At 40.3% G+C, this 12500-nt stretch overlaps 1 protein-coding gene across 1 annotated transcript in view; it reads right to left on the bottom strand.

The window, feature by feature from the left end:
- MDGA2 (MAM domain containing glycosylphosphatidylinositol anchor 2) overlaps positions 1-12500 on the bottom strand; it is a 366045-nt gene that overhangs the window by 92293 nt on the left and 261252 nt on the right. The window contains exon 12 of the mRNA XM_085893801.1: positions 7652-7832. Coding sequence (XP_085749927.1) covers positions 7652-7832 — 181 coding nt within the window. The remainder of the gene's footprint in view (positions 1-7651; positions 7833-12500) is intronic.

The raw sequence follows: 12500 nt of genomic DNA on the forward strand, positions 1-12500 counted from the left end.
GTCCCAAGGTCATGAACTTAAAAATGTCAAAAAAAATCAATAACTTTGGCATCGAGCTCCTAGGGTTTTCAACTGTTTCGAATGAAAGTTGGTATGCAATTAGTGCTCTTCGAGTACTTCAACTTTCATCATTTAAGTTTTTCCCGATTCCTGCCAGTTTGCCCGTGGCGTTCCCTCGAAAGTCAAAAAATAAAAAACAACTTTCATCATTTACGTTTTTCCCGATTCCTGCCAGTTTGCCCGTGGCGTCCCCTCGAAGGTCAAAAAATAAAAAAGGCGAAGCGTGTACATTGCTCGTGAACCATCGCCGTCTCCAGACTTGTGTAATGACCTTTTTTGTTACATATTAAAACGAGCTGGAAAAGGATTTTTTTGGATGTTTCTGGGTGAGCTTTCCTGTAACCTTGAACGAGGTTCTTATTGAGGTTCTGATTGAATGAGGTTCTCTATCAGCCATGACTTGGCCGAGAGGTCTCACTGTAAACTGGTCGATGGAAGAAAAAAAAGAAGAAAGAAAAAAAGGGATGCCACCTCCCTCAGAAGAGGCTGCAACAGGTATATAGGATGTCCATCTCAATATATTTAAAAGCAGAATGTTTGTTTTTTTTTTGGTTTGAGACCTTACTGCTTTGAGCTCCCAAAGTTCTTTCATGCCAACTTTCTACGATCAGATTTTTAACCACAATGCACCAAAATAGGTGGTTTAAACAGTCATGAGGAGGTCATTTGACCCATTATTACCATGCTGCACTCCATAGTTAATTTATTTCCTTACATGAGGTAATTTTTTTACTACAGCTTCACTCCTTTACACCCTTATGGCCTGTAGACCCCATTCGACCCTTTAATATCCATATAGACCCTTTCGACACTTTTCAGACCAAGAGACCTTTTTTAGACCCTTTGGACAATTTCAGACCGCTTTTGCTCTTCCACCCTTAGACCTTGTTAAACATTTAGACCCATTTAAGACCCTCAGACACTTTAAACACTTTTGACCGCTTTATGACCTTTAAACCACTCTAGACTCCTCTACACCCTTTAGAAAATCGAAAAAAATTCCCCCGAAAATCGTTTTTGACGATGTTTCTCGTGCACCATTCGCGTCGCATCACAAGTTGCAATGACGAATCAAAACTGATTGTGAAACTGATGGAGAAAAGTGAAACTGAAATGACTGATCTATGGATCATCGAATGGGAAACCAGAATGAAATGCTGTGAGAAATACTGAATGGAAATTGCAGTAAGCAAAGCTATGGGGAGTATAGACAGAGGCGGAAAGTTGGTTGACGGAAGAAGTGATGTGGAGAGGGATAGGTGCCTGTCAGTGGTCGGTTGGCATGGAAAGAACTTTGGTGATCTTCCATCAGGCAGTAAGCCCAAAACGTACCAAGATTAGTTTCCCAGCCAAGCTTTCATAATATCACCCTCACTCCCAAGTATTCCTTTGGAGGTACAACTAGCATGGATTGGAAATCTTCGCTGGTGGAATGGAATGAGGTTGCCAAGGTCACCAACTCCACCTACTGCGATATCTGCAAACTGAAAATGTACACTGAAGTCCCGTTTCTAACAATGCACACTCATTTGAGGCGAGACGTCGACGAGCCCATCAGTGATGAGTACCCTGCTAGTCTTATAAATAATTTCAAGTAGCTGGGTACTTTTTCCCAGGCAGTACCGGACACCCCAGATTGTAAATACATATAATTTGAGAAGTGTTTGTCTGTTTGTGGGTTTCTTTGACTCTTATGCATTCCTCTACCATTGGACAGAATGAGTTGTAAATTGTTGGTTGTACCTGGTGTGTGCACACGAAGGTTTTCGATGATAAACTAAAACGGCACTCTTCAGCATCACAACGTCGACCGATATGTCTCCGCCCACATTATTACATATCTTAAAACATACTTGCACCAAGTTTGATTTAAATCTCTCCAGCTGTTCTCAAATATCACATTTTTACCTGATATGACCTCTGACCTTTGATGCCGGAATCTAATCAGTTAATCTTTGCATCATAACATATACCTCCACAAAATTTGGTCAAAATCCCATCAATGGTTAACAAGTTAGCATGATAACATAATTTATTTTACCTGATGGGACCTCTAACCTTTGATCTCTTGACCCCATAATCTAATCAGTTTATTTTTACATCATGCCATATACTTGTATCAAGTTTGACTTGGATCCCTTGAGCCATTCTTAAGTTATCATGGTAACGAAAACCTATGAAAAGCATGGATGTATGTACGGACAACTTCGTCAGCGAATGCATAAAAAAAACATATCTCAGGGGTTCAGGGCAAGGGAGGGGCAATTTTCCATATGTAAATGTGCATCATGGGGGTAGGGGGGGAGGGAGAGGGAGGGATTCTCTCTGTGTAAATGTGTATCATGTATCACCCACCATTTGTTGGAAGCCAGTATTACAAGTCATTGATCATAAAAGTGGAGGAATTAATCCATAGATCTGTAAGGACGGGTTCTTTGCTTGTGGCTCATAAACAGTAAAATAAAAAGAAGTTCATAACTAAGAAATTACTTACAGCTGAATAAGTGTTTGTTATGAATCCAAGAAGTCTCACCTTTGTGTTGAAGGTATCAGTTTGCAAAACAAAGCAGTCCAATAAAGGTAAGACCAAGTAATTTGAGAAAAATTACTTATCTTAAAATCTCACCTCAAAATGCACTGTAGAGCATGAGCATGATTTTTAAGCTCATTATGGAAGCAAATCATAAAAACTTTGCAAAAAATAAAAAAAACAACGAAAAAAGATAAAATACTTTTTCTTTTTTAATTCATCAAGATAGCAAATATTTAATTGCCAATTTTAAATAGCAATGGAATAGGTAAATTGAGCCTGATAAAATAAAGTAAAATTAAAGTCACACAGTTACTGGCTCTGTCACGACTGGTTTGAACTAACGAAGAACCCATCCTTCGACGGGTTAATTCCCCCAGAATTATGGTCGTGACGACTTGTAAAACCACCCCCACTGGGAACGGTGCTACCCCAAGCAAAAATGCTGCAGTTAGAACTATAGTTTGTGAGAGTTGTACTCTCATATACAACAGTAGTCTGCAGAGAATTACTACAGGGAAGGAATGATATTATTGCCTGGGGTACACGATACACATTTACATAATTAGAGAGACTTGGGCTGCTCCCCCACCCACCGTGAACCCTGGAGCCGATGAAGTTCTTTTTACCACCTAAAACACTTCATCACTGCTCACCTCCACTCATTCATCCCTCTCTTTTGCCCCCTGTAGAACCAACTTCCACATCCTCTTCAAATCTCACTCTTCCCTTCAAGTCTTAAAGACAGTTGTTCAGTGACATCTCAGATCATCCTCGATCCATAACCATGATATTCTCTACCCCCATTAACCATCCCCAAGCCCACCTCTTTCTAAATTTACAGTCTTTCCCTCCTGAGAGTTTATTTCTGTATCCATCTTGTACTCCCCTATCCTCATTTTCCCCATATCCACAATTTGTCCAAATCTCCCTCTATTTTGTCCATAAAACCTGATGGTGGCGTTTCTCTCCTTTCTCCTTCTGCTGTTCCTTTGTTCTGTTATGTCGTGATTGGTTATATGTTCTCGATCCTCCCCGAGCCTCAACTTTTTATTCAAATAAAAAACCCCTCCTATTCCACCCCCCCACCCCCCCAATCACCATTCAGAGTACAACCAGCACTTTTGTAACTCATTCCATCCAGTGGTTTAGCAGTGCAGGAAAGTCAAACAAAAAAAAAAAAGAAACACACAAACAGATACTTCTCGAATTGTATATAGTACGATTAAGCAACTACTGTATATGCCCTTATGTGGCAATGACGAGAATAATTTTCCTCATCTGTGGAGTGCTGGTCCGATGTATGGATATTTATTTATGTCCACTTGCTCTTCTTTTCCATTTCATTTTGGCTTCTATTTGGAAATGAGAGACGCAAAAAAATTACTACCAAAAGGATACAATAGTCAAAGAAATGCCAAAGTTTTTTCCTCTTTTTATTACATCTGCCCCCGAAGGTGGAGGAGGTTATATTTTCACCCCTCTCTGTCTGTTGGGTAGTCGATCTAGTCGAAAAAAAAAAAATCTCAAAAAAGATTTTTTTTGACATTTTTTTTCTTCCCTTATCAGTATTTCCATCGATATGTTTGTCTGTTGGCTGTTCTTAGAGCACCCTTATTCTGGACATTTCCATCTGTCTGTCTGTCCGCGAAACTTTAGTCAAGCCTCGAGGCTAAACCACTCAACCGATTCCAATGAAATTTGGTAGGTAGGACCAATATTTCTGGGAATCGTGTGCTTTCGAATATGGGACCCCTGGCCCGAGCAACGGCATAGCAACGGCCCTTTAAAGTGGTCAAAAAAAAAATCTAAAATAAATACATCGAAAAATCGAAGCTTCGAGTTCTGTGCACAATCTATCTAGCTCCCTTCATGCCAATTTTCAGCCCGAACAAAAAATAGTTGTAGGAGGAGATAGGTTTTGGGCGAGTACATGTCGAACATTTCAGAAACAGTTAATTGCGAATATCTCTAAGAGAAAGAGTCTGATTTTGATGAAACTTGGGTGAAATGTGTACAATGTGGCGAGCATGTACACAAAAATGAATGGTTGCTATGCACACCTCCGTTGCTTAGCAACAGCTGAAATACTTTATCGTACATCGTACACTTATTGTGGACTGTAATGTACAAAAAAATCAATACCTCCGAAACTGGACCTCCGAGGGACCTGTTTTTTTTTGTGCCCAAGGAGAATGTCTTGCAGCATCATATATATAAAAAATAAAATCTTTAGCGAATAGATAAATGGAATTAGCAGGGCTGCCATTTGTTAGAGTCTCTTTGGAAACATGCCTGAAATTCCACAAGGTGGGTTTCTGGGCGCAAACTAAGAGGGCTGTGATAATCATATTTATTGTGCTAAATTGATTGATAGCATGTACATGAATATCGGCTAGTCGCGTCAGCCAGTTTTCCATCTAGAGCGAGCAGCCATGTCGCCTACCGGCTTGTCTGTCTGTCTGTCTGTCTGTCTCTAGCCTGTCTGTCTGTATGTCCTTAGGTCATGGACTGATAGGTCCCTCTGTTCGGTCCAGTGCTCCGTTACTACAATGGCGATTTTGATGAAACTTGGTTGGTAGGTTCATACCATGACCTAGTTGTGTGCAAATGAGAACCGTTGCTGTGGACACCACCGTTGCCTAGCAACGGGACTTTGAAATTTTTGAAAAATGATAAAAAATTAATTTTTTCGAAAATCAAAAATCGGGCCCCGAGCGACTGTGGGCAGTACATTCAGCCATATTGTCAAAAATTCCAGCCGGATCCTATGAAAACTGTCGGAGAAGATAGACTTTGAATGAACCCTGGTCGAAAACAATAAAAAAACGAAGTTCGTTATATCTCAGAGACTACGAGTCAGATATACATCAAACTGGTATGGTAGGTTCATGGTATGTCCTAGTTATGTGTGAGAAAGAACCGTTGCTATGGACCCCTCCGTTGCCTAGCAATGGTTGAAAACCTCTAAATGTGGGGGTATTTTAACGAAAAAACAATCTGCAGCATTAACCCTTGAAGCATGAATCATGAATTTTCTTCTGCTTAATCCTCAGGCATTCCCCATCGAACGGGCCCATCGCGTCAGGTTCTATTGGGTAGTCAACTACCCATGTCCACCTACCAGCTTGTTTCTTTGTTTGTTTGTTTGTATGCAGGATATCTCAAAAAGTTGTGGACGGATCCGAATGAAATTTTTTGGGCAGGTTGGGTGTGTGACAAGGACAAAGTGATTCGATTTTGGTGAATATCCGGATCCAACTACAAGAATTTTAAAAAGTGATTCCTCACCATTGAGAGATCGGGCCAAAAATGATATATAGCACGATATCTCAAAAATCTGTGGACAGATTCCAACGAAACTTGGTGGACAGGTTGGGTGTGTGACCATGACAAATTGATTCGATTTTGGTGAAGATCCTAATCCGGATATGATAATTATTTAATTTTTAAAGTGATTCTTCACCATTGAGAGATAGAGCCAAAAATGATATATAGCAAGATATTTCAAAAATGTATTGGGCCCGATACGTTCTCATGGGTCAGGAATTACGTGGCGGAGTTATGCACTCTACCGAGTGCCCTTCTCATTTCATATGCGTTTGAATTAGCGAGGAATTATTCTTCCAATTTTATTTATCTTCAGTGAAAAAATATTCCACGTGGTGTTGTACAGTTCTCCATCCCACTGAAAGACAGAAGGCAACTGCATCACTATCTGTTGATCTGAATTGATTAGATGCTGCTTATGACAAATGGAACATGCCTTTCAATCGTGGAAAATCACATTGTCTTACCGGGTTGCTGCGGAAAGATCATTGAATGAACACATCTATCTATATGATCAGATACTGGAAGAGGTTCCATCTCATCAACTTCTAAGCCTCAACATAAACCATGATCTTTCCCAGGCTCACCATATTGCAAATCTGATCTCTGAAATAAAAAAAGACTGGATATTATCCGTCCTTTGAAGAAATTCCTCCAAAAAAATAAAAATATATCAAAACTATTCACACCTTACAAAGCCTTGGTCCATAGCTCAAATAAGTGCTGCTCTCTCTTATGGACTGGCAGCCCAGCATCACATCCATCTCTCCTGGAATATAAAGCTCTCATCCTTATTGGCATCTCCACAATGAGGATGAAGCACAACGTCTGGTGTTCTCATTGCAGACATGTCTATGGCCTCCCTGTTTTTACATCTCTCCTCCGGTCATGTTCTCTTTGCTCTCTCCCCCCCCCCCCCAACAACCTTCCCCAGCTCTTCCAGGATGCAAGCTTTCTTCCAGCTACCACATCCTGTTTTAACTCTGAAAATCCAAGCTTATTGCCAAGTGTGAGGATGCATCAGCATCTGACATAACAATTCAGGATGCCTCTGCCAAAAGCATTTTGTTCCTCTTTTCTTCCATTTGTGGAACTGCCTTCCAGAGGTGGTTAAATCGCATTCTTCCTTCCAGGGCATCAAGCAGGCAGTACACCACCATTTCATGTCATTCAACATTCCAACTTGCAATCTTTTCTACCCCCATTAACCCTACTTTTTGAAGGTTATTATGTTTCCTCTCTTCTTCACTCTCCACCTTTACTGTTTGCTCATTTCCTTCATTGTTTTGTGCAACAGCTGCCCTACCGTCAATATGTTGCCTTTTTACACTCTGTCACCTTAATCTTCAATGAGGATATATATATATATATATATATATATATATATATATATATATATATATATATATATATATATATATATATATATATATATATATATATATATATATATATATATATTTTGAATGTTGCCATTGGTTGAACTGTTGCATGTCATCCGTATAAATTTCAACATGCTCCATTTACTACCTGAGGTTTAATGTGCCATAAGGGCTTTGACAATTACAGTTAATTAAGTGTTTACTTAATTTGCTACAATAATGAAATGGACTGATGTCCATACAATATAAATAACTAAAAGACAGAAGAAGAGAACTCTTTAGAGATTATTTATCTATGACGCCATTTTCCACAATCACACCAAAAGGCGGAGATACACAATAACATCACCTTCATAGTAGTGAACAAGGCGGAGGGCAGAGTCCCCATCTCCAAAAAGCGTCTGTGGTGTCAGACGAACGTGATATGAAAATGGCTTGTACAGGTCGGAGATGGTATGTGAAAGCAAGTCCCCTCGTCTGATCTGAGATGGCACTGACACGTCCACGCCTTGCCAGCGGGGATGCCCAGACTTTGGTAGGGGGTCAAAAGAAAGCAAATTAACAAAAATAATATTCTGTTGAAAATGTATGGCTATCCCAAAGTAAGGTGCATCAACATATAATTACATGCAAAGCAGTTTTCAAATCCCAGCATTCCTCACAAACTATAATCCGTGTTCTTATTTTAATATGCCTGGTGTTGGCTTAATGGTGAGGGTGGTGGGCTTTGGATCCTGCTCAGTTGTTGAATTAATACCAGGTGGGGTTAACTCTGCATGTCATCCTTATGAGGTCGGCAAAATGAGTGCCAGCTTGCTGGTATCCTGTGTCGGAGTGGCGACCTGTCCAGGATTGTGCCCAATAGCCAAGGAGACTGCTTAAGCAGCACCAAGAGTATGGTCCCAATCTCCTCCTCCTTATTTTAATCTTTTTCTAAATGCAATTGGGGGTAAAGTTGATTTTCTGCCACAACCTCCTTTCCTCATATATCCATTTACTTCATTTCCATTCTTTGAGCTTCCATTGGCAATTGCTATAGGTTTGGTTCCTCCAAATGCCAAAAACATGGCAATAATAATGAGGCCACTTCATAAACAAAATGAATGCTGATCATCAACGGCAATAGTACACAAAAGTAGTTTGAGTTCGACGGTGATAATTGACAAAGACTTTCGTAATTTATGCAAATAATCCTCCAACTAATCAATTTTTAATTTATAGTGACTAGCAGGGTACCCGCCATGTGGATGATCTTGCTCCAAGTGTGCAACATGTTTATCTGATACGTCTCTTTACTTGGGTAGTGTATAGGCAACAGACAGCTGCTTTGATTGCTCACAAAAATAAAAATACAAAATACCTAGGTTATGTACATGAAGCAAATACATGCACAAGGTTATGTTTTCTTCAATTAGTCTGAATTATAGACTTTGAAAATTCAATAAAACCTTCCCCAGCGACATCCTCACCCTCTGCCCCCCCGTCTACCCACCCAAAGGAAGAAAATACCAAGATGTTCAAAAAATGTTTTTTATTAAACTTAAAACTCTAACGACAAGTGCACAAGAACAACTTCAGGTTGCCGCAGTTAATCCCTGAAAGTTTCAGCTTCCTTGGTCAAATCATCTCGTATTAGATGATGCATACATATACACATACACCAAGCCGGTAGGCGACATGGGTGATTGCCACATACAGTGGGGAGAACAAGTATTTGAGACACTGCCGATTTTGCAGGTTTTCCCCCTTACAAAGCACGTAGAGGTCTGTAATTTTTATCATAGATACACTTCAACTGTGAAAGACGCAATCTAAAATAAAAATCTTGAAAATCACATTGTATGATTTTTAAATAATGAATTTGCATTTTATTGCATGAAATAAGTATTTGATACATCAGACAAACAGAATTTAATATTTGGTACAGAAACCTTTGTTTACAATTACAGAGATCAGACGTTTCCTGTAGTTCTTCACCAGGTTTGCACAGACTGCAGCAGGGATTTTGGCCCACTCCTCCATACAGATCTTCTCCAGATCCTTCAGGATTCGGGGCTGTCGCTGGGTAACACAGACGTTCAGCTCCCTCCAAAGATTTTCCATTGGGTTCAGCTCTGTAGACTGGCGAGGCCACTCCAGGACCTTGAGATGCTTCCAACGGAGCCACTCCTTAGTTGCCCTGGCTGTGTGTTTCGGGTCGTTGTCATGCTGGAAGACCCAGCCACGCCCCAGTGAAAATGCTCTTGTTGAGGGAAGGAGGTTGTTGGCCAAGATCTCGTGATACATGGCCCCATCCATCCTCCCCTCAATACGGTGCAGTCGTCCTGTCCCCTTTGCAGAAAAGCATCCCCAAAGAATGATGTTTCCACCTCCATGCTTCACGGTTGAGATGGTGTTCTTGGGGTTGTACTCATCCTTCTTCTTCCTCCAAACACGGCGAGTGGAGTTTAAACCAAAAAGCTCTATTTTGGTCTCATCAGATCACATGACCTTCTCCCATTCCTCCTCTGGATCATCCAGATGGTCATTGGCAAACTTCAGACAGGCCTGGACATGCGCTGGCTTGAGCATAGGGACCTTGCTTGCGCTGCAGGATTTTCATCCATGACTGCGCAATGTGTTACTGATGGTTAATTTTGATACTGTGGTCCCAGCTCTCTTCAGGTCATTGACCAGGTCCTGCCGTGTAGTTCTGGGCTGATTCCTCACCTTTCTCATGATCATTGAGGCTCCATGAGGTGAGATCTTGCATGGAGCCCCAGACCGAGGGAGTTTGACTGTTATCTTGAACTTCTTTCATTTTCTAATAATTGCGCCAACAGTTGTTGCCTTCTCACCAAGCTGCTTGCCGATTGTCCTGTCGCCCATCCCAGCCTTGTGCAAGTCTACAATTTTGTCCCTGATGTCCTTAGACAGCTCTCTGGTCTTGCCCATTGTGGAGAGGTTGGAGTCTGATTGATTGAATGTGGACAGCTGTGTTTTATGCAGATAACGAGTTCAAACAGGTGCAGTTAACACAGGTAATGAGTGGAGAATGGGAGGGCTTCTCAAAAACAAAACTAACAGGTCTGTGAGCCGGAATTCTTACTGGTTGGTAGGTGATCAAATACTTATTTCATGCAATAAAATGCAAATTAATTATTTAAAAATCATACAATGTGATTTTCAGGATTTTTGTTTTAGATTCCGTCTTTCACAGTTGAAGTGCACCGATGATAAAAAATTACAGACCTCGACGTGCTTTATAAGTGGGAAAACCTGCAAAATCGGCTGTGCATCAAATACTTGTTCTCCCCACTGTAATTGCATACTAGTCATAGTTTTTGACGGATCGGGCTGAAAATTTTTGACAAAGAGGTTGATTATATTGCGCATAAAAGCCTGGAAGCCGATTTTTGATTTTCGGAAAAAAAATCTTTTGGGGGATTTTCCAAAAATTTCAAAGTCCCGTTGCTAGGCAATGGTGGTGTCCAGAGCAACGCTGCTCAAAAGCATAGAACTAGATCCCGGTATGAACCTACTTGTCCAGTTTCATCAAAATCGGTTGACTCCTCTGGCCTCCAGAGCTGTCCATTACATACAAACACACAAACATACAAACAGACAGAAGGAAAAAGTGAAAATAAGGGTACTCTAGCGACCACCCAACAAACATACAAACATACATACAGACAGACGGAAAAAGTGAAAATAAGGGTACTCTAGTGACCACCCAACAAGCCGGCAGGCGACATGGGTGGTCGCTACATAATTGCATACTAAGCATAGTTCTTTACGGATCGGGCTGAAAATTTTTGAGAAAGAGGTTGATTATAGTGCACATAAAAGCGCAGATGCAGATTTTTGATTTTCGAAAAAATGAATTTTTTAGGATTTTTCAAAAATTTCAAAGTCCCGTTGCTAGGCAACGGTGGTGTCCATAGCAACGGTGCTCAAAAGCATACAACTAGATCCTGGTATGAACCTACCAGTCAAGTTTCATCAAAATCGGTTGACTCATCTGGCCTCCAGACCTGTCCATTACATACAAACATACAAGCTGGTAGGTGACATGGGTGGTCGCGACATAATTGCATACTAGTCATACAGTTTTTGACGGATCGGGCTGAATTTTTTGACAAAGAGGTTGATTATACTGCGCATAAAAGCCTGGAAGCTGATTTTTGATTTTTGAAAAAATAAATTTTTGGGGATTTTTCAAAAATTTCAAAGGTCCGTTGCTCGGCAATGGTGGTGTCCATAGCAACGGTGCTCAAAAGCATAGAACAAGATCCTGGTATGAACCTACCTGTCAGGTTTCATCAAAATTGTTTGACTCCTCTGGCCTCCAGAGCTGTCCATTACATACAAACACGCAAACATACATACAGACAGACGGAAAAAGTGAAAATAAGGGTACTCTAGCGACCACCCAATAGTTGGATGAAATGTCAGACACCAACCAGAAAGCACGTCACAAATTAAAGTCAGGATATCTGCACAAAATGCCACCTCAGTCACAACTTTCATAAAAATCCATTTGAATTGCAAGTGCATCCGACATGGGGATTCAAAGTTATCCATCTCTCCAAGGAGAAGTGAATTATTGCAGAAAATTTTCTATGAGGCCCACTTGGCTGTGCCTGGATGGGTTTGAGGGTTGTGGAGTAGCAGCTGAAACCCAAATCATATCCAGGTTCCTCCTGATGACTCCTTCTTTCCTCTTTCACTTCTTTGGGTTCCTTCTTGGTCTTTCATTTAATTATAGCTGTTGTTCTGTGGCTCAATCTAGCCTTCATCTTTGCAGACATTTTGACTTATCTGCCACTCAAAAACTGCTAAGAGTCATTGCCCTTGAGTTGAGGCATCTTTCCAGCGCTATATATATATATATATATATATATATATATATATATATATATATATATATATATATATATATATATATATATATATATATATATATATATATATATATATATATATATATATATATATATATATATTCTTTGTAGCCTATCTGGCTGGTTCAATTTATACAATTCAGAACACTCATTCACAGCATATAGCAAAAAAAGGGCATGTGAATGATGTGATGGGAGATACTTGCAATAATAATTAGCAAGCAATTAAACATCGGATAAACTAGCCAGAACGGCGCTCGGTAAAGCGCATACCGACGCTAGGCTGGACAGTTTACGTTTCATATCCCACTGATA

This window comes from Eptatretus burgeri, chromosome 9, assembly GCF_056783735.1.
Source record: "Eptatretus burgeri isolate ZD-2024b chromosome 9, Ebu_testis_v1, whole genome shotgun sequence".
Taxonomy (NCBI): domain Eukaryota; kingdom Metazoa; phylum Chordata; class Myxini; order Myxiniformes; family Myxinidae; genus Eptatretus; species Eptatretus burgeri.